This window comes from Leuciscus leuciscus (assembly GCF_965113295.1).
Source record: "Leuciscus leuciscus genome assembly, chromosome: 18".
In the NCBI taxonomy this organism is placed as follows: Eukaryota; Metazoa; Chordata; class Actinopteri; order Cypriniformes; family Leuciscidae; genus Leuciscus; species Leuciscus leuciscus.
In genome coordinates this window covers 29,460,282-29,487,561 of record NC_138742.1, presented here as the reverse complement: position 1 = coordinate 29,487,561, position 27,280 = coordinate 29,460,282, and the positions used below count along the sequence as shown (strand labels likewise).

Sequence of the window (27,280 nt, the reverse complement as noted above, 5' to 3'; positions counted from 1 at the left end):
AGGTGAGTCCAGAACCAACCTCCACCGCAGTGTGTTCACTGTCCCGAGACAGATCCCAGTCTGACGGAACCAGAGCCTACAGCAGATCAGCACACACTTGACCATCACAATCATGTATTCAGTGAAGCTACAGCGCTATTCTGCTCGTCTCGTATGCTAACGTTACAAACATGTCGAGCAACTTCAGATATAAAATACAGCAAATATGTTAGTGCATATAGTGCCCGCACACTTTTCCAGCGGCACTGGTTCCGGATTTTTTCTATTCATTTCTCCCATAGGGATTTAAAAATACAATAAAACTGTGATTTGAAGCAAAAAAAGGTTTTGAAAATTGGACAAAAAGACAAAGATACAAGAACTACAATCCCATGAAGCATTGTGAACAGCATCATCAAATAAAAAATGATGGCAAAATATAAAACTACTCATTGACAAAATGTTGATTATATGTATTAAAACTACATATTTTAAGTTTATTGCAATATATAAACATCTCAATATTTTTAGAGAGTGTAGGGATGGACGTCATGATTACGTCATTCACAGTGCGTCATGGGAGTGGGCGGAGCTAAAGAGGCGGATTTTACTTGTTACTACTCTCTGATTGGTGAAATTTCTGCACAGCATTATGGGTGGTGTAGTTTTTCACCACAAATTATGCTAATAAACACGATTATTTTAAAACTAAGCTGAAATGATGCGGGTCGACGGCTTCAACAGAAGCAAATGCTATCGATTAACAACCTCACGGCTCACGGTAGGGCGGTCTTTAAAGGTTTAGAAGTTATCGGTTTTCCCTATGGAGAAAATGAATGGACTTCCGGAACCTGACGGTTTCACTCTATTGCCTAAAAGTGCAGCACCTTAAAAAAAAACAAAAAAAAACAGGTGATGAACAACAAACATAGTAAATGGCAATCACTGTTCATTATATTATACCAGGGGTTTTCAATCTTTTAGATGCTGCAGACCCCCAAATATGACCATCCTCGTGTGAGATATATATATATATATATATATATATATATATATATATATATGTATATTATGAATCTAAAATTAGTTTTTATTTAGATACATTATATATGTTTCTACTCACTTCAATTTGTTTAATTTATATTTATTTATATGAATACATTTTTATTTATTTAATCTAATTTTAATATTTAACAGATGAACAACTAATATTTTTATTTTTATCACATTTTGTATTCATTCATTTGATTGAAATTACTTTATTTAAATACTTTATTTTATTTTTTATTCTTATTATTTAGAAGTTTTTCTCCAGGCTTTTCCCCGGACCCCAGGTTGAAAACCCCCAGTAATAATAATAATAATGTTCTGCATACTGATTATTATAATAACCTGTTTATCATCTCTGACTCTTCCTAAAGACTCCTGCAGTTCTCTCCTCTTCTTCCTCATCTTCTCCCGCACATTACTGAAGACAACAGGACAGAACACTTACTCTTATAACAGTCACACTTTATGTTTTTTATTCCTGAAGTAGTAAAAAGGGAAGATTACCTGGGCGAAGACATGTTGAATACAATGACTGATGTCAGATATCTTCCCAAATCATATCAGATCAGAAGTAAGGACTTCACAGGAACGTCTTGATGAAACTGTGTTAAAGTGAGTTTATAACAGTGGGACAGACTGTCTCATCCACAGCAAACACACGCTCATCTATAAACACACATATGATGTTTCTCTTATAAACTAAGTTCCAGCGCTGTAAGTAAATCTCTGTATTCTCTCGGCGCAGGAAATAAACATCACCCTGAGTGAACAAATAATGCAAATGCTTTCCAGACTGCAACAATGCGAACAGCATTAATTTACTGAAGGAGCAGATATTAAATATGTATTTTGGTAGAGTTTTACCGTCATGCTGCGTATCGCTGCCTGGTAACGGATGTAAATAATCTGTTGCAACCGAACTTAGAGCAACCGAACCCACAGCGGTTTGCGTCCGGTCCGTCCCACTCAGTGTCAGGGCGGCTTTTCATTGGCCCAGACTCCCGTCAATCACATAAATCTGCTGTCGCCACTATAGGCAGCGCTTAAATCCATAGCTTTCTTTCCTTCTTCTTCTTCTTCTTCTTCTTCTTCTTCTTCTTCTTCTGTCCTTTATTTGTTTGTACACAATGTTTACACTACGACTAAAATTATCATTAATGTAAAAACAAAAATATGTTCAGAAAATCTCAAAGATTAGGTCTACCATATTATTGCAGTATTGTCTTAGATGCAATAACAATTACATGCAAATTATAATACCACGAATTTGCCGCTTTCATAAATCCTGATTATTTAAACAAAACCAGCCTTATTCATCAATCATAGTCTGAGTGATGTTAATAAAACACAGAATATGTGTATTATTTAAAAATTATATTATTTCTGAAACAGACAAGTTCCAATAACAAACGTTACATCCCGTTTTGATCTCATCTATTTATTGGACTGTAGATTATAATATAAGATTATAATGATTTAAACCAAACGAAATTTTTCCTTAGAAGTCTAGTGGGGCTACATGCCCACCAAATTTCATGTTCCCCGGTGTTTCGGTGTCCCTGGTATCGTTGACGAAAAATGTAAGGGGGCCCCAGCGCGGGGGGGGAAGTGGCCCCCGGGGACCAAACGAAATTTTTCCGTAAAAGTCTAGTAGACCAACATACCATAAAAATTTCTTCATCCTCGGTGCCACGGTTCAGGTAGTTATTTAGGAAAAACGGCATTTTTTTGGGTTTGGGGGGGCCCAGCGCGGGGGGGGAGTGGCCCCCGGGGACCAAACGAAATTTTTCCTTAGAAGTCTAGTGGGGCTACATGCCCACCAAATTTCATGTTCCCCGGTGTTTCGGTGTCCCTGGTATGGTTGACGAAAAATTTACGGGGGCCCCAGCGCGGGGGGGGGGAAGTGGTCCCCGGGGACCAAATGAAATTTTTCCGTAAAAGTCTAGTAAACCAACATACCACAAAAATTTCTTCATCCTCGGTGCCACGGTTCAGGTAGTTATTTAGGAAAAACTGCATTTTTTGGGGTTTGGGGGGGCCCAGCGCGGGGGTGGAGTGGCCCCCGGGGACCAAACGAAATTTTTCCTTAGAAGTCTAGTGGGGCTACATGCCCACCAAATTTCATGTTCCCCGGTGTTTCGGTGTCCCTGGTATCGTTGACGAAAAATTTACGGGGGCCCCAGCGCGGGGGGGGAAGTGGCCCCCGCGGACCAAACGAAATTTTTCCGTAAAAGTCTAGTAGACCAACATACCATAAAAATTTCTTCATCCTCGGTGCCACGGTTCAGGTAGTTATTTAGGAAAAACGGCATTTTTTTGGGTTTGGGGGGGCCCAGCGCGGGGGGGGAGTGGCCCCCGGGGACCAAACGAAATTTTTCCTTAGAAGTCTAGTGGGGCTACATGCCCACCAAATTTCATGTTCCCCGGTGTTTCGGTGTCCCTGGTATCGTTGACGAAAAATTTAAGGGGGCCCCAGCGCGGGGGGGGAAGTGGCCCCCGGGGACCAAACGAAATTTTTCCGTAAAAGTCTAGTAGACCAACATACCATAAAAATTTCTTCATCCTCGGTGCCACGGTTCAGGTAGTTATTTAGGAAAAACGGCATTTTTTTGGGTTTGGGGGGGCCCAGCGCGGGGGGGGAGTGGCCCCCGGGGACCAAACGAAATTTTTCCTTAGAAGTCTAGTGGGGCTACATGCCCACCAAATTTCATGTTCCCCGGTGTTTCGGTGTCCCTGGTATCGTTGACGAAAAATTTAAGGGGGCCCCAGCGCGGGGGGGGAAGTGACCCCCGGGGACCAAACGAAATTTTTCCGTAAAAGTCTAGTAGACCAACATACCATAAAAATTTCTTCATCCTCGGTGCCACGGTTCCGGTAGTTATTTAGGAAAAACTGCATTTTTTGGGGGGTTTGGGGGGGCCCAGCGCGGGGGGGGAGTGGCCCCCGGGGACCAAACGAAATTTTTCCTTAGAAGTCTAGTGGGGCTACATGCCCACCAAATTTCATGTTCCCCGGTGCTTCGGTGCCCCTGGTATCGTTGACAAAAATTCAGTAAGGTGACGAAAAAAAAAAAAAAAAAAAACTTTGACAATCCCTATATGACCGGCTAGCTACGCTAGCGGCGGTCATAATTATAATCTAAGATCACTAAACCACTCAAGACAACTATTCAACTGCAATATGCAAACAAGTATTTCGTTAGTGGAAGAAATAGACCTTATTCACAGTATTTCCTGTTTGCTCCAGAAAATATGCTCTAAAGCCGTTGAGATTTTGTCACATTTTTTATTTATTTATTTTTATTATTTTTTTTATCAAGTTTAATCTTTTCCTAAAGAATGCAAAACCAACCAATATGGTGAGTATACATTCACTAATTCTGTACTGTATGTTGTTTGATCCTGTTCAGATAGTTGTAATCAGAATTCAGAGTGGATGTAAAAGACTTACCTTTGCATTACGCATATGAAGCCAGTAATAAAATACACTGATATGTAGTGTAATACATGTATATAAAATATAAAACCTTTTAATGCCAAATTCATCTCTCTGGCCATAACATATTTTCCCACTATTTCTAGTCGGTCTCATATGAAGAAGAATTTCACACTAACATGCACAAGCAGAATTAAAGGCCGGATACACTGGTCCAATCATCCCATTTATTACAATTTTATCTTTGAAATCAACCTTGAAACGAAATCAACCTTGAAACAAATGTTTGATTATTTATTCTTTTTATAAACTTTTTATTTATGTTTTAATCTCTAGCATATTCAAAACAAATATTATATAACTCTAACACCATTAGATCCTTTTGTTCAGGTCAAGGTCTCTGAACAGTCCAGATGGTTGAGCTGTTTCCTCTGATGAACTCTCCCATGACAAATTGAACTGAATTCAAGATACAAGTGACTCATCGACACAATAAAACCAAGGGAGTTTCTGTTCAAATATTTGGATTTATTTGACTCATAAATTCATAGCAAATAAATAATGTAGCATTAGCTGAACATGCCAAACAATGTCATTATAGTCAGCAATGGTGTATTGGTCAGCAAATTAAACAATATATACTCTTTGTACATTTATAATATACAAATGTAATATTTCACATGAACACTTCGCAAAGGGAAGGGTAGAATTAATAAAATTCAAGGGAATGAATATTTCGCAACAACTTTCTTTTGTATATTTAGTGAGTAAATATTAATATTAATAAAAAAAAGAACTTGGACACATAATCAACACTTAAAATATATATATACAAATATTTTAAGTGAGATTTATATGAATTTGAATATGCTGTGGGCCATATACAGAATGTACAAAATATGGGAAAAGTTAATTCCCAATAAATGTGGGAAAAGAAAAAACAGCCTAAAAATGGTTAAATCCCCAGTTGAAACCATTAGCATTAGAGTCTTAGGGATGGGTTCAAAAAGTGTGACATTAAGTGATCATAATTGCGTGATTGACTGTGATTTCACACGGATCAATTATAAGAGTGTTAAAAAAAGATCTCATCCTTCTTTGTATAATCGGTAACATCATTTTCATCATAATTTATTTCGTCAACAATATGCATGGTGACTTTAAGCAAGATGTTCTTCCGTGCAAAAACAGCTGATGGAACAGAATTCAGGGTTTTGTACTATTATATAAACAAATTTTACTTAACAACTGCTTTTTATAAATTGAAACAGTGTCTGTAAATGCAACGTTCATGGCGTGAGGTGCTGAAAAAACAGCATGACCCAATACAGGGTCACAGACAGGAAGGGACTGTCCATAGGTAGCAACATTTAGTGATGTTACCGTAGCTTATTTGTAGTCTTCTGCCAATGTATCCATATAGTTTGTATCTGCATAAAGAAGAAACCCAGAGAACAGACTGTCAGCCCAGCCGGGGTCAGCAAACAGGCCGTTCTGGTCCTTGTAGAAGATCTCCAGCCATACCTCATCCTCTGGGTTGAGAAACATCACGGTTGAGCCAGACGCTACGTCATGGTTTCCGGTGTTGGCATCAAAAGTCTTTATCCGGTACTCTCCGTTCTGGACAAGCCCAATGGCCAGATGCTTGTCGGCCAGAGTTATGTCATAAGAGAAGTAGTATATTCCTGGGTATGCACAGATGAATTTTCCCGTCTCAGGGTTGTAGTGGCCACCTTCATTAAACAGGACTTTGTTGAACTTGATAGGGTATTGTTCGGTGGGGTAGCTACTGGTGATGCCTACTGAGAAAGCGGATTTGGGAACCAAACTTCCACATCTGCAGATACCTGGTTCTCCCGGAGGACCACGTTGGCCCTTGTCACCCTTATATCCACGACGTCCTGCAGAACCAGGAGGCCCTAAATCTCCAGGATCACCCTCAGGTCCACGTTTCCCAATGAAACCTCTCTCCCCACGATCTCCAAGTTTTCCCATTGGCCCGAATCGACCTCTGGGCCCTGAAACAAACACAGTCCTCTTAAAGATGCGGAATTTTTGGGGGTAAAACCATACCCTAGATAAGGGATCTCTAACCCTGCTCCAGGAGGGCTACCTTCCTGCAGACTTCAGATCCAACCCTGCTCCGACACACCTGCCAGCAATGTCCATGTAAGTCTGAACACCTTTATTAGCTGGTTCAGCTGTGTTAGATTGGGGTTGGAGCTGAACTCTGCAGGACAGTAGCTCACCAGGAGCAGATATGGATGACTACTCATCAATTAAGCTGCATAAATTAGGTCAGTCAGAACCGGGAACACTTCCAATAACACCCAATGTACTCGTAACATCATAAGAAGAATGGCATCTATGCTAATATTAGTCTCTCTGTTTATTCTGAGGTTTACTGTAGTCAGCCGGATCCGGGCCGTATCCAGATCAGATGGAGGACCTGCCCCAGACACAACCCCAACCACAACCCTGAAGAGTCAGCAGAGGTTGTGTCAACTAGACCCCTGTGAAGGCCTCATCCACACGACAGCCATCGGCACTGATCCTCAACAAACTCATCTCTATACAGGCGTGACTCCGATCTTCAACCAGATGAAACTGGATAAATATTCTGAATGTTCTGATCCAATCTGACTTCTGACTGAATCATAATCATACACTTTGTTCATTGGCCAGAGGAGAACTGGCCCCCGACTGAGCCTGGTTTCTCCCAAGGATTTTTCTCCATTCTGACACCTGATGGAGTTTTGGTTCCTTGCCACTATCGCCTTTGGCTTTTGGCTTACTTGGTTGGGGACACTTAATATTCAACAATATTATTGATCTGCCTGCATTGACACCATTGAATGAGAACTATATTCAATTGAGAACTCTACCTGGATCTCCTTTTTCTCCCTTTTCTCCCTTCCGTCCATCCCTCCCATCTCTTCCAGGGATTCCGACATGGCCATCCTCCCCAGGAGGCCCTGGGGGGCCAGACTTTCCTAATGCCCCTGGCATCCCTGGAATGCTGCAAATGAATTGAGGCAGGGCTCCTTTGGACCTGGCCTCCAGCTGCTGTCCCATAATGCACTGAGAGAGACAGATCACACCCACCATTGTCCACATCCTTAGACCTAAGTGAGAAAAATAGAAGAGCAAGGGAGTAAAAAAAACAATGAACCAAATTGTTCACCTCAAGAAAGAATTTAAATTTTTGTCTGAACTCTTCCTTTAGCCTACTGGTACCCAAGCCAGTATATTTATATAAGGATTCAGAGATGTCACTATTACGGAATAATAAACTGTTCCACATGAAGTAAAAGAGGATGATTAATGACCTCTTAATCAATGCTGTTTTTGAACTTCATAACAGGTCACTTTACTGCAGGGTTTCTCAAACTCGGTCCTGGAGAGCCACTGTCCTGCACAGTTTAGCTCCAACCCTGATCAAACACACCTAGCTGTGAGTTTCTAGTGATCCTGAAGACATTGATTAGCTTGCTCATGTGTTTGATCAGGGTTGGAGCTAAACTGTGCACGACAGTGGCCCTCCAGGACCGAGTTTGAGAAACCCTGCTTTATTGTTTTGATTGTCTGCTGTCCACCCACACACTGATATTATTTGTAATTGAAAAAAAGTGAATTAAATTAGAAAAATGCAGATGTTATGTACATTCGTTATGTACATCAACTATTATTATTTGATTTTTATTGCATCATATCAGGAAAAAAAAAATAGAATGTTATAAAATTTAAACATCTACTGAAAGAGATATCAGATCCTAAGGGGAAACTTACCAAAGGCATGTGGACATGCTAAATAATAGAAATGAAAACACAATACTGAGACTCTTGAAAAGGAAAAACTGCACGTCCAGTCTTGAAAGAGACAAAAACAGACTGCACAGATTCTCAGCACGTGTTTTCAATGGGAAAACAACTGCATGAGCAATAGATTGTGATTATACATCTCACTGTATCCCTTCCAAGTATACAAATAAGATCACATGATGTGTCCTAACAAATTCAGAAGTGCACGGGCATGCATTACTCGAACAGTATGCACAAGTAAACTCTGAGCTCTTGCAGGACTGTGTGTGTTTTGACAGATGCATGGCATGTAGCAGGAGTGATTTTACAGACCTCTGAATGATGATATGGTAATTGGTCTGAGGCTCTGATCCAGCTCATTCCAGAGCTACAACATCACAGAGAAACTTGAGTGCAAAACTTGAGTGCAAAATACTACCAAATTACTCTGTTAATGCTGAAAATTTTCATTTAGTCTTGTTTTCCAGTGATATCCAAGAATCCTTAAAATAAGATATAGGGTACAACGGGGCTAAAGTTGGGTTGGGTAAAAGGCAGCTTTGATTTTATTTTCCTCTAAACCACTAAATGGCACAAAAACTTGCCACAGCACTTTCAAAACATCCGCTTTTGGGATCCGTCTGATCCCTGACGCGATCTTGGACAGCAGCGCAAAGTTGATTCTGCACTAAATTGATGGTTTTTAAAATGGTGTAGATTTAAGTAGCAAATAAGAATCACTAAGAGACAAAGCTCTATTAACGATTTTCAGTTTTGTTTAAGGTAAATAAATCAACAGTTTGAACAAGTATTAACTTAGACATGGTTAAAAACATATTAATATTATTTAACAATAAACTCCTTTTGCCCCGTGTATCTGTGGGTTAAAAGGCCCATCTTGCCACCTTTTACATTACATACATCATACACAAGAATTTTAAAAATGAAGAAGAAAAAAAAAGGTTTATTTTCACACAAAATCTGTTGCTCCATCAATGTTCAATACAAAAAAAGTCTGCAATCATTATCATACTGTCGCAGTTACGTTATGTTTATTGTGTTTCCCCTGTGACCTAGTTTTCCTGTGTTTGATTAGTCATTTACTCATCTGTAAAGTGGATGTGTGTTTCCTGCGCAAAAAAATTGTCTGTGGATTATTGAAGTAAATACTTTTTCTTTGTGAGCTACTTATATCCAGATCCAGATAAGATAGACTGTAACAGAGATAATAAAAAAAAAAATTGCTGTGTTTTTTTTCCTCCCCTTTTTTGTTCCTTTTTTGTTATCATGGACATTCCTGCTGTGCCTGGAGCAGGGAGACCGTCTGCTGGAAGACTAGACTCGGGACTTTATCCAGCTTGTGTGCCAGACACACTACCCGGACCACTTGCTCTGTGTATTTTATCACACCAACCTGAGCGAGCGGTCCAAGGCACGCCTTCTAGCGGATGGTCCAAGGGAAGACTTTGCTGCATTTGTGGAGTGGGTGCTGGTTATCAACTCCCCATTCACCATTGTCTCAACTGAGGACGATACCAGCCCCACTCCACATCCAGATTTTTGGAGGTGTTTGTAGATGCATTACCCCTATTTCTCCAGACCCCACTGGTTTTGCCCAGCCCTGAATCCCAAGTATCCCTGCTGGGTCCGCCCAGCCCTGACTCTCCAGTTTCCCTGCTGGTTCAGTCCATCCCTGAACTTCCAGTTTCCCTGCTGGTTCAGTCCATCCCTGAACTTCCGGTTTTCCTGCTGGTTCCACCCAGCCCTGACTCTCAAGTTTCACCGCTGGTTCTGTCCATCCCTGAATCTCCTGTGATCCTCCCAGCCTCCCTCTCCCACCTCGTCTAACAGCCAGTTCCTCAGCCCTTCCTCCTCTGGTACCCTTCAGCCCCTCTTCATCCCCTGCACTGAACTGTGTGGATCTGCTTCAGTTCTTCAGGCCACCAGCTCCGCCTAGTCCAGAAGATCCCCTGGCTCCGTCCCCAGCCTCTGAACCCAACACTCCTCCACCTGTGCCTGTCAAGACTACACCCTGCGGGAGCGGCATCTGTCTTATGTTTTGTAGGCTGGTTTGTTCAGTTCTCTTTGTCCTGTCTCATCTGTAAAGTGGATGTTCCCCATGTTTATACCCCATCTCCTGTAAATTATTGAATTAAAGACTATTTCGTTGTAGTCTTCTTGAGCTACTTGTATCCAGAAACCTGTGACACTGTCACTCCGCCCAAGTAGCAGTGCTTCGCCTTCTGAGAATATACACTCACCTAAAGGATTATTAGGAACAACTATTCAATTTCTCATTAATGCAATTATCTAATCAACCAATCACATGGCAGTTGCTTCAATGCATTTAGGGGTGTGGTCCTGGTCAAGACAATCTCCTGAACTCCAAACTGAATATCAGAATGGGAAAGAAAGGTGATTTAAACAATTTTGAGCAGGGCATGGTTGTTGGTGCCAGACGGGCCGGTCTGAGTATTTCACAATCTGCTCAGTTACTGGGATTTTCACACACAACCATTTCTAGGGTTTACAAAGAATGGTGTGAAAAGGGAAAAACATCCAGTATGCGGCAGTCCTGTGGGCGAAAATGCCTTATTGATGCTAGAGGTCAGAGGAGAATGGGCCGACTGATTCAAGCTGATAGAAGAGCAACTTTGACTGAAATAACCACTCGTTACAACCAAGGTATGCAGCAAAGCATTTGTGAAGCCACAACACGCACAACCTTGAGGCGGATGGGCTTCAACAGCAGAAGACCCCACCGGGTACCACTCATCTCCACTACAAATAGGAAAAAGAGGCTACAATTTGCAAGAGCTCACCAAAATTGGACAGTTGAAGACAGGAAAAATGTTGCCTGGTCTGATGAGTCTCGATTTCTGTTGAGACATTCAGATGGTAGAGTCAGAATTTGGCGTAAACAGAATGAGAACATGGATCCATCATGCCTTGTTACCACTGTGCAGGCTGGTGGTGGTGGTGTAATGGTGTGGGGGATGTTTTCTTGGCACACTTTAGGCCCCTTAGTGCCAATTGGGCATCGTTTAAATGCCACGGCCTACCTGAGCATTGTTTCTGACCATGTCCATCCCTTTATGACCACCATGTACCCATCCTTTGATGGCTACTTCCAGCAGGATAATGCACCATGTCACAAAGCTCGAATCATTTCAAATTGGTTTCTTGAACATGACAATGACTTCACTGTACTAAAATGGCCCCCACAGTCACCAGATCTCAACCCAATAGAGCATCTTTGGGATGTGGTGGAACGGGAGCTTCGTGCCCTGGATGTGCATCCCACAAATCTCCATCAACTGCAAGATGCTATCCTATCAATATGGGCCAACATTTCTAAAGAATGCTTTCAGCACCTTGTTGAATCAATGCCACGTAGAATTAAGGCAGTTCTGAAGGCGAAAGGGGGTCAAACACAGTATTAGTATGGTGTTCCTAATAATCCTTTAGGTAAGTGTAGTTCCCAGTATGTATACGGTTAGAAGATGGCTGTGTCTCATGTGACCTTGTTATTTGTACATGCTGTGACTATACAAATCACAACATGTTAATAGGAAAATGTTGGTGTTATTTTTTCACTTATTGGGAGCAGTATGCTAGCTGGAGCTGTTTACCTCCAGTCTTTGTGCTAAGCTAGGCTAGCGGTGGGTGCGTCAGACAGAGTTACGGCACGCACAGAGATGAGAAGGCTATGAAAGGACTTATCTAACTCTGGGGGATACGGTGAATAAGCTAAAGTCCCAAAAAGTCGATTTTCAGTACAGATTTTCAGTATTCAGGTTTGCAAGAAGACATCTGGTAATGAAAACAAGCACATGTTGTAGTATTGGCCAAGAGAGAGTTTGACTACATCCATGCTGCTTTGCTTATCTTTGACTATCTGAATTATGCTACTTGAATAGTGAGATTACCTGATTTCAGCACTAAACCAACCCACAACCTTAAACAGACTGATTTGTTTAAATAATGCAAATTCATGACAAGGCATTTTTCCTCTGCCGTAGTTTCTAAAATGTTTGCATAGCGTTCTTTTAAAATGTTAACATGTTTTGTCCTATGTGACATCTGTTTTTATAGAGTTTATGTGTCAACACATTTACACACTTTGTTTTTCCTCTTTTATATGGTATATTTTGTTATTTTTACTTGTTTGCACATTTGAATTATCAATAATTATCAGTAGTTATCAATGTATGACAAAGTCATCAATCATTACTTTTTACTTAATTGCATTAAAATAAAGTACTTGAGTATTAAGTCAAATTGAAAAGGAGTACTTCATACTTTTACTGGAGAAACACATTTGGTACTGTCTGATGAGTCGAGCACAGCTGTGACAGCAGATTGGACCGTAACGCTCATTTATATGCTCTTAAATCCAGTTTGTGATTGAGAATGCAATAAAACATCTGTGATGATCAGCTGAAGTGTGAAATTATAAACAAACACTGCTACTATGCGTCTGCTAAATGACTAAATGTACTATGACAACAGACAGACTCAACTCTGTCTAAACACAAAACTTTAGTCTGTTAAAGGAATAGTTCACACACACACACACACACACACACACACACACACACACACACACACACACACACACACACACACACACACACACACACACACACACACACACACAGAGGCACATTCTGCAGAAGAAAATCTACATCTACTTCATCATTGCAGATTTGGCTCTGCCCACTGGTGTGTTAGTGAGATGACGAGGAGAGAAGAAAGATGCAGGATCAGTCCATTTAAAGTAACATTACCTTCCAAAGGATCCCATGCTAGAAATGTGGTTATTTATTTTCAACAATGTGAATGTCTTATTTGAGCATTATATATTAGTATTCGGTACATTTCACAGAGGATTCTTTGGTAAATCAGTCGCAATTTCGGCAATTTATATTTCTGATATGTAATAATTCATGTACAGTCAGATGTTCTTTGTCTATGTGTCAGTAAATCAAACCAGTGACTAAATGTTCATCTTCACATTGTTTCTCTTAGTAGGATGAAAATAATCTGTTGTTTAAACTGTGATTAAATTTGATATATATATATATACCTACCTTAACAATCGCTGGAGCTGTCAAACACAGCGGACTCATGCCAAAACTCCTGTTATAATAAATTCTCTTAAGCATTAAGCATTCGCGAGAGTGCAGAAATTGAGTTGCAATGACGAGATCACTGCATTTATGCACTCAACATGTAATAGTAATAGTTGTAAGAGCTGTAATAGTAAAAACGTGCTAAAAGTTTTCGAGTGTTCCACATGTAGTAATTATTGCATATGCAAAGATGTCAGCCAATCACAGCAGTGGACGTTTACACTGAAGCCTCACAGCAGCCACGGCCCTTCAAACAGTTCAAATCAGAGGCTAAAATCAGAGTAGGAAAGATTAAATGAAAAAGTATGACAATTTTTGATGGAAAAATCATTCTAACATTATAAGTGCACCACAGGAAACATTATAAAACGATAAAACAAGGCAGTTCATGACCCCTTTAAAATTGCACAAACTCCATGAAAGCACATTTAAAGAATAACAGTGATCCATATGACTTGTGACTAAGCTCTATACAATATTTGTGTGAGGGAAAAAGACTAATCTAAGTTGTTACTCATTCATTTCTTTAGTGTTTCACAGAAGAAAAAGGTCTCAGATGGGTTTCTGAACAACATGAGGGTGAGTAACTTATTTTTTTGTGAACTATTCCTTACGTTTCCAACACATGACAAACCTAATCTTCTGACCTAACCTAATGAGACCTAATCTTAGCAAAACAAATCTTCTGACATCTCTTAACAACACAACAAATGGCAAATAAATCAAAATACAGCTTTTATTGAAAAGTTATAATGCACATCTTAGAATCAATCACAAAGAACAAAAATACAATGTCTTTCAACTAGTTAAACAACAAAAATAGTAACTTGCCAGTAAGTTGCAGGATCGTTTTCGTCATCTTGATTTAGGCTTTCAGTAATGTCCTTTGCCTGTTTGAATTCCTAACTTTGAGCTGTGTCCTATTTTCTTCTTTCTTCCTCTCTGTACATCCATGAACAAGCCAAATGCCTGCAGCACATAGTGTCTGGCACAATCATCTCTCTGTCTGTACTGTCTCTGGCTTCTCTTTAGCGATCCTCATGCTTCTGTCCGTCTCTGTTTATCAGCTCTCTGAATGAGTGCATCTCTGTAAGATCTCTGCAGTGATTGTTCAGCTTTCCTGATGTGCTGACTATGAGAGACACACCTCTTAAGTTCCTTAGTGAGGTCACGCTTGCCACGGCAATCACTCACTACACAATGAACAATGAAGTATTGCTGAGACAAATACTTAAGCACAAACTGTAGCATATTTGTACTTTATTATGTCTTCTCATTCAATGCAAGTCTTTTTACATTCTATTCCATTTCATGAACACTTTTAGTCTTCTGTTTTTCATGTATTTATTCCCCCCCCCACCATCACCCGATACATTAATATTTACAGCAGTGTTTTCCAACCCTGCTCCTGAAGGACCCCCAACACTGCACATTTTAAAAGTCTCCTCTTTCTGACACACCCATTTCAGGTCCAAGAGTTTCTTCTAATGAGCTGATGAGTTGAATCAGGTGTGTTTGATTAGGGAGACAAAGAAAGCGTGCAGTGTTGGGGGTCCTTCAGGAGCAGAGTTGGGAAACACTGATCTACAGTATACATAGGATACTGAAAATCCTAAACTTTCTAACTGACCTGTGAAACTACACTTGCATCTACACTAGAATAAAAGATTGATGTTTGATATAGAGCTCAGAAATTGCTCCATCTCCTGGCTGATGTTGTTTCTGCTAAGGTCCAGTTCAACAGATACGGACTGACAACTGAGAACTGATGCCAGGTATTCACAGCAGCTGTCACCGAAAGCACAGTTGGATAACCTAGAAACGAAAACATATGGAAACAAAGTCATGACGTTGTTCATTGAACCTGCACTCTCAAATGAGTATTTTATTTATTTCAATTGGTTTTTGTTCTTGTGGTTTTGGGGTGTACTTGTTTTGTTGTAATGTTATATTAATGTTGTTTGTTCATATACATGAAATGTACAAAGAAATCTGGGTATTTTGTAAATGGTTATTTGATCTTACTTTAAAGTCCTCAATGCACAACTGCCCTCTTGTAGTCCAAGACAGAGCAACCGAACACCTTCATCTTTAAGAGTGTTGTTGCTCATGTTCAACTCTTTCAGGCTGAAGTTTTGGCTTAGACCTTTAGCCACTAGCCCACACATATCTGGAGTGAGTTTACAGGAGTCCAGGCTGCAGGATTAAAAACAGATCAATTATAATCTTCAAAAATGTATTTTCTTTTAATAATTGATATCCTTGATGCAAACATCGAGATGGTCCTCACTGCAGAACACGAAATCTAGGGGGAGGAGTTGGATCCAGATCCGACTCCTCCCACCTTACATATACCTAAACCTACCCATCTCCACCCCCTGATCCCTAAACCCACCCCTAAACCTACCAATCTCCACCCCTTATATCTGGATCCAACTCCGCCCCCTGGATCTCATGTACTGCAGTGAGGTGCTACTGCTCATCTCTCCGACACTTACTCCAAATAATTTACTCAATTATACTTTTTTATGGTATTTATAGAGCCCCGTTTATGCTACACAGTAACTCCAATGTGCTGTCCAATGCAAATAATATAAACGTGCCAAAATGCAAGCAAGCACAGGTATGACTTTAAACCAGGGTTCACCAATCTCGGTCCTGGAGGGCCGCTGTCCTGCAAAGTTTAGCTCCAACCAGCTCCAACACACCTGTTTGAAAGTTTCTAGTATGCCTAGTGAGACCTTGATTAGCTGGTTCAGGTGTGTTGAATTGGGGTTGGAGCTAAACTCTGCAGGACAGCGGCCCTCCAGGACCGAGATTGGTGAACCCTGCTTTAAACGGTCTTTAAAAATATGTAAAGTTGAGGAAGATCTCATCTTAGTGGGCAGGTTGTGCCATAATCTTGGACCAGCGACAAACAAAGTGAGATCAGCCTTCGAGGCGCACTCAGGGAATTGTAAAAGGAGCTTGTTTTATGGATCTTGGCATTAAACTTGAATTATAAGGCTTAATAAGCTCAACTAAATATTTTGGAGCCATTCCATTGATTGCTTTAAAAACATATATCAAAATCTTGTAATGAATCCTATATTGAACTGGTAGCCAGCCCAGTGAGGATAACAACTTCTTAGCATTCATAAGCATCCTCGCCGTGACATTTGTACTAGGTGGACGTGCAACATTACCATGACAGGTCCCAATTACAATAATCTAAATGAGAAAAGATAAAACCATGAATGACTCTTTCCAAATCACTAGCTGAGAGAATCAAATTTATTTGGCTATTGCCCTTAGATAACAAAAAAGCAGTTCCAAACAACAGTTTTTATCTGTATATCGAACTTCAGAGGAATACAAATTGACTCCCAAGTTCTTTACTTGACCCTGCAGGTATCTAACCCATGGGCCTAAGTTATCATTTACAGTCTTATTACAAACTATACGGCCAAAAATAATTTCTGTTTTCCGTTTATTCAACTGGACAAGATTATCATCCATCCAAGTTTTAGTTCCTCCAGACACCTAAGGAGTATTGCACTCAAGTCCCTACTATTCGTACTCAAAGGCAAGTAAAGTTGGGTGTTGTCCACATATAGATGGTAGGTCCATGTTTTGTTTTTAAATCTGTGCTTTTGGCGAATACTGACCACATCTTTTCGAGAGTGCAGCTCTTTTCTCCAAGGACTGTAAAAAGCTGCATTATTCCAGAGCATCCTGGGAAATTGTTGCTCAAATCCAGCTCTTTGAGGCTGAAGGGGTTTGATCTCAGAGCTGAAGCCAGAGATGAGAAGCCCTTATCTGTCAGTCTGCAACACGACAGCCTGGAGAATATGACAAAACGTTTTCAAGTCATCTAGTTATAGAGTATAATGCTATGATAGTCAATGAATATCACATGTAAAGCCTAGCAGTTGATTAGTCAATTATTATGAGTACATGAGTTTCAACAAGGTGATTAACTTATATTCAATATTATTTCTAAAAAAATGACGTCACATACGATAACAGGGCTGATCAAATGCTGTAAAAAATGAAGCATAACCTTAATTTCTGAAGTTTACAGGATGGATTCTTCAGTGAGTTAGCGAGTTGCTTCATCCCTGAATCCTGTACGTCATTGTCAGAAAGATCTAGAGCTGTGAGACGAGAGTGCTCCATACTGAGTCCACAACTTCTAAATGTAAAATTGCATCTCTCTAATCTGAAAAAAATAAAAATAAAAAATGCACATTTATTTTATTTTTTTACTTTTGACAAAAACATGGCCCAAAAATACAGCAATTATGTAGCTAAGCATGGCAGCAGATATGTTCTAATTTGAACTAGATCTAAAATTTAGAATCCACATTTTAAATTTACCCTCAGGGCATGGTGCTATACTATATTTAAAAAATATGTGAGTAGCTCTTGACCATAGACTGTTAAAAAATATGGACGACGACCCTTCGCTCTCTTCCATTGGTGAGAAGTGAAGCCACCAGTGTCCCGATATGGTGCTGACATCTTGGGGCTTGAGTCTGCGCAGTAGTGATTTCGGGACCAGACCTGCGCAGTAGTGAGCAGGAAGTAAAGCCGCAAAATCAAGGCCCCGCCCTCACTCTCGCTGTGAAATAATTAATTATAGAAATTTAGATATTAAATTTAAAGCTCCAATCTCCTCACTCCTCCGAAGATCCCGAAAAAAAGTCTGTTCAGTGACCTGTCAATCACAGCTGTCAATCATGACGTCACACTACCGTTTTTATAGCATCAAATAACTAACTAAAAACAAACAAATTTTACTTCAATTTACATCAGCGTGATAAAAACTACAGTAAATGACAGAAACCACCTTCGGAAAAAAGATATTTGAAGTGTAATTAAATTGTTTAGTTGGTCTCAAGTCCCGTTGAATAACACAGGGAGGCGGGGTTTATGACCTATACTAGGACCAGTCATCGAGACGTTTTGGCTTCACTTTTCAGTGCTTGTGCGGCACGCTTGCTCTTGACCAGTTGTGTCAAATTTGGGGAAGATTTGATGAATGCAAAAATTGTGAAACGTTCCAACCCAAAGCAATCCAAAGATACAGCCTCACTGCCCGTTTTGCATCCTCACTTGCGAATTGGTTGTATGACATAAATGAACAATTTGGCATATCAAAAACTTTTGACCACCGTCTCAGATACTATGTAATGCAAGTTTTGGGGATGATTAGCATTCTATGATGTTTTCATGAGTATGTTTTCAATTTTCTTTAAAAAGATGTAAAATCGAGTAGGGCATAATTTGAAACAACTGAATCCTGCATGACCCGAGATATCAAATTACAAAACCTTATGGTTATTATATGTTCTAAAGATATTCAAAAGAAGCATAAGTGCAATTTTGAGATGCTGTTTGCATTATAGGGTTACAGACTCTCCCTTACGAGAGTACCGATTTTAAAGGGTTACTTCACCGCTGGAAAAATGGGCTTTCAATAAAACTTGACTAGAAAACACCTGACTAGCGAAAACATGTTGCCATCCAAGGCCACTCCCACCATTCTGTTATGGATACGCTTGAAGTGTCAAATGCCACCTTACTTTAGTAAGAAAATACTTCTTGGTGCCGACTTGTTTTATTCTTTGGTGCAAGAATTCAAAGAGTAAACATTCAGCGGGAGTGAGTTACTTCCGGTGAATATTGAAAGATCCAGCGCATTGTAGACAGCGGCTAAAGACTGCAAAGAATCGTAAATATTGAGAGAACGGCATGACAGAAAATCTGTGTTTGTAGTCAACATTGGCTATGTTTACAAGCACAACTTTTGTTTTAATCGGACTGAATTAATTCCGATTGATGAATCTGAATCATGAACGCTAAACAAGTGATTGGGTTGATGTGCGTGTTTATATCTCACAAGCTTTAAATCAGAATTAATTTTTTGACATGCGCACACAGCACAAATACAGAGTTTCCCGATATTTGCACTTAATAACCATTCTCCTACATTGGTTCTTTATTTGTTTTAAAAAGCAGACTTAATATTTATCCATTTATGGTCATAATTTGGAGACAATGAGCACATGAACCGTTGTGCCGTGCTGTTTATATTTATTACGCAGTAAAAATGCCCAAAACCGTTGTCTGTGGATGAGAATCCTAAACAAGAACTGGTGGGACGTTGTCCTGCTCCACTTCACAGACGCTGAGGGAAAGGAGAACTTTAGAATGACGGGACACTCATTTATATAACACTTTATTCAACAGGAAGAATCGCCTTCGCGTACAGGAAAAAAAAAGCTGTTTCCATAGTGTTCCATTTTTACCACAATGCTGTTTAAACAAATGAACAAATACAACAGTTGACGACATAACCTGGCTCCTAAACAGTACAGAAACACAAATAAAAGAGACATTCTACAGAGATAATATTATAACGCACCTACCTCAACTCTTCGATGTTACAGTTCGGGTTTGCAAGTAAACCAGAAAACAGCCCGACTCCCAAGTCCCAAAGTTTGTTATCACTCAGATCCAGTTTCTTAAGTTGGCATGGTTTTGAACTCAGAGCAGATGTGAGGAAAGCACAGGCCTCCTTTGTGATCCCACAGCTTGAAAGTCTGCAAGTGACATTGAAAAGCTTTTGAAAGATGCAAACATTAGTCAGAGGTCATCAACTCTTTCTACTAGTTCTTGTGGTTTTTAGCAATTTGGGAAGCCAAATAGTTATGTGCTGCTCTGTGCCATGTTACCACTGGGTTGTAGTAATTCTGCATCATTTAGTGCACAACCAATTGGTCTGCACTGCATGGTTTGGTTGGAAAGAGCAAATTTGTTACATTTTCCAACCCATTCAAGGACAAGTTTACTTCACGAAAGGATTACGGAAAGAGTGAATTTGGCCAAAGGATTTCGACCCCGGAACTCAGTTGTTAACTGCCATATCAATATTCATCAAAACGTCACTGAAAAAAAAAAAAGTATAAATAAATAAAAAAGACCTGAGAGTCTCCAGCCCACAGTCAGGCAATAAACCCACAAGCCAGGTTGCGGCCTCATTTCCGATGTTATTGCAGCTCAGGTCCAGCTCCTTAAGATGTGAAGGGTTTGACTTAAGAGCAGCAACAAGGGCTGAACAGCTGTCTCTTCTGAGTCCACAAAACTCCAATCTTGAAAAAAAATACAGGTTAGAGGGACAGCCATATACCAAATGTATTGATTTTCAATACCGTTAATAGAATAGAGGAATAAAAGTACTTTAGTGTCTCTAGTTTGCAATGTGGACTCCTCAGCCCAGAGCAGAGACTTTTCACCCCTCTGTCTTCAAGGTCATTGAAACTCAGGTCCAGTTCTCTCAGAACATTGGGATTGGACTCAAGAATAGAAGCCAGAGCTGGACAGCTTTTCTTCGTCAGTTTGCAGGAGGACAATCTAAGAATTATGAAATACATTTCTTAAAACGTGTTCAATACTTAACCTTTATTTAGATGATTTTTCAAGTCGATGACACTTACATGGCAGTCCGGCTGACTTTGACAACGGGATGAAGCTTCAAAAGACAATCATCTGATTTGAAGAATTTTCTCAAGTCAAAAATCTCCAGTCCCTCGTCACTGGTGAGCAGCACAAAGACCAGAGCCGACCACTGCGCATTTGAAAGTACCTCAATTGAAAGTCTCCCAGAGTGAAGGAAGGTTTGGATTTCCTTGACAAGAGAATGGTCGTTCAGTTCATTAAGGCAGTGGAATAGATTGATGGACCTCTCTGAGCTAAGACTGGTCCCGAGCTTATCCTTTATGTACTTGACTGTGTCCTCACTGCTGTGTGCGGTGTGTCCAATTTGTACTGAAAGGTGTCGAAACAAGGTCTCATTGCGCTCCTGTGAAAGGCCGAGGAGGAAGCGGAGGAAAAGGTCGAAGTGCCCATTCCTCGACTCTAGAGCCTGATTTACAGCACTCTTGTGTAGGTCAAACAGAGATGAATTCATGCAGAGCTTTCCGAAGTCTGTGTCTTGGAATGGTATCTTAAATTCATCGCTGCTGGTCTTTTGAGTTGTAAACCAGTGAAGGTGAACAAACAAAGCTGCAAGATACTCTTGGAAACTCAGATGCACGAAACAATAGACTTTCCTTTGGTATAAGCCAAACTCCTCTCTGAAGATCTGCGTGCACAGTCCTGAGTATAGTGAGGCATCCTTGACATCAATGCCACACTCTGCCAGGTCTTCTTCGTAAAATATCACAAAACCTTTCCTCAATTGCTGGAAGGCCAGTTTTCCAAGTGACAGAATGTTGTCTCTGGTCAAGTGTGGATCCGAGAGATCCCTGTACTTATCCTTCATCTGTAATGTCTGGAAAATCAAGAAGTGTGTGTACATTTCAGTCAGAGACTTGGGGATGTGGAAAATCTCTTTGTCACCCAACATTTTCTCCAGAACAGTGGCTGAAATCCAGCAGAACACTGGGATGTGACACATAATGTACAGACTTCTTGATGATTTGATGTGTGTGATGATTTGGTTGGCCAGACTCTGATCAGGAATTCTTTTCCTGAAATACTCTGCCTTCTGAGGATCATTGAACCCTCGGACTTCTGTGACCTGGTCGACACACTCGGGAGGGATCTGACTGGTTGCTGCTGGTCGAGAGGTGATCCAGATGAGAGCAGAAGGAAGCAGATTCCCCTTGATGAGGTTGGTCAGCAGCACGTCCACTGAGGTGGCTTCAGTTGTATCAGAGCACCTTATGTTAGCCCTAAAATCAAGAGGTAGTCGACACTCATCCAAACCATCAAAGATGAATATGACTTTGTATTTCTCAAAGTTTGAAAATTTGAATCCCTTAATTTCTCTGAAGAACAAATGAACAAGTTTCTCCAAAGTGTACTCCTCTTTGCCAATCAAATTAAGCTCCCGAAAAAGCAATGGGAACACGAAATGAACATCCTGATTGGCTTTTCCTTCCGCCCAGTCCAGAACAAACTTCTGCACAGAGACTGTTTTTCCGATTCCAGCAACTCCTTTAGTCAGCACAGTTCTGAGGGGTTTGTTTTGCCCAGGTCGGACTTTAAAGATGTCATTACATTTGATATGTGATTCCTGTGTCTCTGGTTTCCAGGATGCTGTCTCAATCTGCCTCACCTCATGCTCATTGTTGACCTCTCCACTCCCTCCTTCTGTGATGTAGAGCTCTGTGTAGATCTTCTTGAGTAGGGATGGATTTCCTTGCTTAGAAATACCTTCAAATACACACTGGCTCCTGTTCTTCAAACTGGATTTAAGCTTTTGCTGACATGCGTCAATCTGATGAACTAAATACAATAAGGAAGATAACAATCAAATTCTTACTTTGTATGTATTTAATAGATAACTATGTTCTACTCATACACATACTAACATTGAAGTAGCTTGTCAAAGAGGCTTTGCTCCTTCATAGACTTCAATATGTGCAATGTGATTTTGACTGCTGCTTCTTTGGCTTCAAGACCATCTTCTTCTCCTTCTGGTTGACTCTCTGAACACTCTGTGAGATCAGAGTCCAAAACGCTGTTGATTTTTCTGAGCTCCTTCTTTACAAAAGTGATCACATTGCGTTGAAGTTGCTAAGGCAAAACGCACAAAAACGAAAAATATATTCAGACAATATTTTATTCAATAATATACTGTTCTTTTGAATGTGAATGATGTAAAACATGAAAAAAAGGCTAACCCTCAAAATAGCAGCCATTTGTGTCTTTCGGGGTGACTGAGTGTGCAATTCTACTGGCTGCTCTCTGCGAACAAAACAATGTATTAAACTTTTTGATTCAGAAAAATAATGATTGATTATTTATGAGGGTAAAAAAGAATACAAACAAGACCAGACATACAATACAGAATCAGCCATATGGAGATTAGTTGGTGGATCCATTGACCAGTTACTCTGAACGGACACATGGGTGTTGGCGGAAGAACCAAGCCAGTCTGCTGGGAGACTTTGGCAGAACAAAACACAGTGATTTAGGCCCTGTCCACACGGAGACGCGTTTCGCTGTATACGTATATATTTTTTATCGTATTGGTGTTTCGTCCACACGGATCCGGCGTTTTCGGAGACTGAAACCGCTATTTTTTGAAACCGGGTCCCAAGGTGGATAAATCTGAAAACGCCGCCCTTGCGTTTTCGTGTGTACGGCCAATCAGTATATTTTGCGAAACGATGATGTCATCACACCAAGTGTCAACTAGTCAGACACCGTTAAGTCACAGCAACTACATTTATGGTTTTTCATATTGTTCAACAAAGTTCTTGATTAAAAAAGAAAAAAAGAAGCTACTGTGCCTAATATTATTGTTGTATACAGCGCGCAAGGTTTATGCGCGAGCTCCAAGTCTTCTTCTCCGTTTTTAGTGTATGTCTGAGGCAGAATTACAGCGCCACATACTGGTCTGGCATGTATACTACATCGTTTTGAGTCGGTTTCAGTGGTTTCGTGTGTACGCAGATATTTCTTGAGACGACGCCGTGTTTACGGAATTTTTTTTTTGAACGGGAAAAAAAAATATCGGATAGGGAAAGCTCTGGCTTCGTGTGGATGTGGCCTTAATGGCTGAAAAACCTTTTTTTTTTCTAAGTAAAGAGAAGGACGTCATCATACATACATGGTGTGAAGGGAGCTCAAATGGTAGAGCATAGTGCAAACAACACATGGGTTTAACTGAACATGAATACTTATAAAATGTACATCTTGAATGACTGAAAGTCGTTTTGTTTAAGAGCATCTTTCAAATTCTTATTTTTCTGTCATTGAGTAATTATTACATGTTCTCTTGATCTGTGTTTCTTGGTTTTGATACATAGACTTGTGTATTTTCTGTTCCCCTTGTTCCAGTGTTTAACTCACTGTGTTTAGTTCCTGTTTGCCTTTATTTCCGTAGCTGCCTTTTTTTTTGTTTCCATAGGGCGATTCCAAACTGCATTTTTGCACCCTTGAAGGGCATTTCGGGAAGGGGACGCCATTTGTAGTGCCATTCCAAATGTAAGTGAACAGCTGAATCCCTTCACAAAGGGCCCTTCCACAAGTTTGTGAGCGAAGGGAATGTGCTATGGTCACTACAAGGAAGTAATTTAATCGTTTATGGTCATGTGACCCAGGGTGTCAAGTCCTCGCGGTTCATTTTAAATCTAGATATGGCGGGAGAGTTGGAGTTAACGTATAAACACAATAATTCACAGAATAAGTTGTTTTGTTGTGATATTGGCTATAATAACCCATTTCATATTAAGTTTAAAAAAGTTTCATTGGTAAAAAAAAATTGCTTAATGTGTTTAATGCTTAACTTATAATTTAAGAGCTGATCGATAACACACATGTAAAGCATATTTTAAAAACTCCATTATAAATGTACATTTATTTGTATCATATAAGATCTTCCTGTTATCACTGCCTAGCTTTGTAGTGGTAACATTCGAGGTGAAGCTAACGAGTTAATGATGTGGTCTTTTATTAATTGCTCCCTTTGCCATGTGCATTCCAAGCGTCTTAATTTTGTAAAAACGTATGTTTATTACGTTAAAAACGTATTCAATAATGTTCACACTGTCAGTCCAAATCCAAATATTTATGATCATGATTTATGTGACTGGAATCTGATCTAAAATTATTGACTGTCCACACTGTATCGCAACCGTTCAGATCCAATGTGTGTGTCCCATGCTGATCTTGAGGCTGATGTGAGCGGCTGTATTCTGTTCTGTCATCTCCGTTATATTGTCATTTTCTGCTCATCCGGCACTTTGCAACAACACAACCTTGTTTCTGCAGCGACTTTCAGCATATTTCCTATAACATCTATGTTTCACATGTGTGAGAAAGTCATATAAACCACGCAAAATCCAATCAGAGGGATCAGACTGAAACGCATTTCATGTGATCTTTAGCTGTTCACACTTGCTAAATCTGATCAGATTTCAAATTTCCGATTGGAATTTGCCCATAGATACCCTCAATAGTTTCCATAGTGATTAATTGTTCACACCTGTTCCTTGTTAGCCCCTTGTTTCCCTGTGTGTGTATACCCCTGTGTTTCAGTAGTCTGTAGTTGTCTTTGCAACTTGTCTTGTTACTTTAATTTTTTTTCCTATTAGCCTACTGGTTTATCTTTCCTTTCTTTTGTTTGTGTTTTTGAATAAACTTTGCCGCAATTGGATCCTCGCCTCTCCTTTTTCCTGTGCACAGTAACAGTAATAGTAATATTTACATTATGTAAATATTACTCAGTGACAAAAATAAGAAAAATGAGAATTTGCAACATTAATGTAGGTTTAAAATCGAGTCACTATTAGAAAATATTACACTTCATCTGGACTGGATCTTCAAAATGTTCACCTACAACTAAAAATGAGCATCGACAATGGTGCTTTTGAATAACCATCTATATTTTCTGCTCCAAGTACAGACATTTAGCAAACTAAACTAGGAAAGAAATATTTTGAATGTTGGCTCATGATGAGAAAGTTGTCAGTGAAATCAGAAAGGCATGGCGCCACTTTAGTCTCACTGAGTAAATGTGTTTTACCTCGGATCTTCCAGCTGGAATTTAATTGGAGGATCCATTGACGCATCACTCTTCATAGAAACACAGCTAAGCACTGGAGATGCAACTCTCTTCTGCTGATGAACCTCAACACTAGAAAAACACCAGTCAATACCAGGAACTGAATAAGGCTCATTTTAATAACTGTTCTAATCAAAATACTTTAATATAAAACAATCAAATTGACAAATTATATTAAAGACATGCTGAGAAGATGGAAAATATTACATTTCTTCTTTCTAGTTGAAAATGCAGTAATAAGCAAGTACAAATACATTTTAAAAAACGTACCTTTCGGATTCTTTGAACATGTGAGGTTCAGTAGGAGAGAAGCTGCCGTCATCTTTGTCCTCATGGCTGGTTGTGACATTATCTTTGATTTCACTAGACTCACTCATGGTGCCGTTTTTCAGCCCACCTTACTCTGTCCTAAAGTCTACAGTGACACAAGACACCCAAAGTGCTTTCTGTCAGTTTAGCATCATTTGCACACTTCCTATATTTGCTTGCCTGAACCAGTATAACATGATTGCCACCAGTGTTCAAATTTTTAAATGTGGACGAGTTTTTGAAAATATATATTTTTTGGCTTCTATGTAGTGCATAAAGTACATAATAATAATACTCAAATAATACAATTACATTAGAACTTCCTAATCATGTCTAGTGCAGATGACTAGAATGACCAGACGTGTTTAATTCTCATTCTGGAATAAATGTTTTACTTATTTATTTGTTTTTCCAAATTATGAGAGACAGAGAGAGGGTGATAGAGATTTTTTTTCTCTCTCCTTTTTCCTTCTCCCATAAAATTTGAACACTGAAAGAAACTGAAAATTCACACGGCATCTTTAAAGAAGTAGTCCTAAATAAACGTGAATTTGATCTTCACGGTCATGGTCATCTTGGTTCTTATTCACTTGGCCATTCAGCAGCTTCTGAAACACCTCATATTTTTACAGAATTCCACATGACCGATTTGAATGGCCTTTACATTATCTTTAACACAAACACACAATTTCAGAGTTCCCACAACTTTTCGACGAATGAATAACATTGTCCTGTCATATTTTTTTACTCTTTTTAAGACGGGAAAAGCTTAATGCAAAACTATTATCTTCGCCATCGGGGAATCTGGTATCTTATTTTACAGGTTTAACAAATTCTGAGGGTATGTACAACTATCTGCACAAGTGTAATTACCTTGTTTGTGTTTGTGCGTCGGAGGAGCTGAGGTTATACAGGCTTACCTGTGAGGAAACGCATGACTGAAGTTTCGCTTTCTGTTCTCATTCAGGACTGAACGACATTATACGATCTATGGGCGGGGCCAGGCACA

General features: G+C 39.8%; 3 protein-coding genes across 12 annotated transcripts in view; all 3 read right to left on the bottom strand.

Moving 5' to 3' along the window:
• The window catches only part of cc2d2a (coiled-coil and C2 domain containing 2A), a 57,334-nt gene extending 55,302 nt beyond the window's left edge, over positions 1 to 2,032 (bottom strand). For 2 of the 5 annotated variants that reach the window (XM_082144976.1, XM_082144975.1), the window contains exons 1-2: positions 1,534 to 1,886; positions 1,372 to 1,447 (exon numbers count right to left, since the gene is read on the bottom strand). In XM_082144976.1, the coding sequence (XP_082001102.1) occupies positions 1,372 to 1,447; positions 1,534 to 1,547 (90 nt within the window). In that variant the 5' untranslated portion in view covers positions 1,548 to 1,886. The other 3 variants (XM_082144973.1, XM_082144972.1, XM_082144974.1) reach the window with 3 other exon arrangements.
• A 2,696-nt stretch (positions 2,033 to 4,728) lies between these two features.
• Positions 4,729 to 14,371, bottom strand: c1qtnf7 (C1q and TNF related 7). The gene is made up of 3 exons (XM_082145240.1): positions 14,232 to 14,371; positions 7,350 to 7,589; positions 4,729 to 6,482 (listed from the first exon to the last, which is right to left on the bottom strand). The coding sequence occupies exons 1-3, from the start codon at positions 14,257 to 14,259 to the stop codon at positions 5,854 to 5,856; spliced, it is 897 nt and encodes a 298-aa protein (XP_082001366.1). The 5' UTR covers positions 14,260 to 14,371; the 3' UTR covers positions 4,729 to 5,853.
• Positions 14,119 to 27,261, bottom strand: LOC309480499 (NACHT, LRR and PYD domains-containing protein 12-like). Of its 6 annotated transcripts, XM_082145019.1 has the most exons (15): positions 27,145 to 27,243; positions 26,233 to 26,377; positions 25,924 to 26,034; positions 23,235 to 23,339; positions 23,075 to 23,138; positions 22,763 to 22,967; positions 20,882 to 22,676; positions 20,625 to 20,798; positions 20,369 to 20,536; positions 19,814 to 19,987; positions 17,443 to 17,601; positions 17,048 to 17,221; positions 15,426 to 15,596; positions 15,031 to 15,215; positions 14,119 to 14,593 (listed from the first exon to the last, which is right to left on the bottom strand). In XM_082145019.1, exons 2-14 carry the CDS (start codon positions 26,337 to 26,339, stop codon positions 15,056 to 15,058), a joined length of 3,567 nt encoding a protein of 1,188 aa, XP_082001145.1. In that variant the 5' UTR covers positions 26,340 to 26,377; positions 27,145 to 27,243; the 3' UTR covers positions 14,119 to 14,593; positions 15,031 to 15,055. The 6 variants fall into 6 exon arrangements, with proteins under 6 accessions (XP_082001145.1, XP_082001144.1, XP_082001142.1 ...); XM_082145018.1 differs by having other exon boundaries at positions 14,119 to 15,215; positions 27,192 to 27,261; XM_082145016.1 differs by having other exon boundaries at positions 14,119 to 15,215.
• Positions 27,262 to 27,280: the final 19 nt, after the last annotated feature.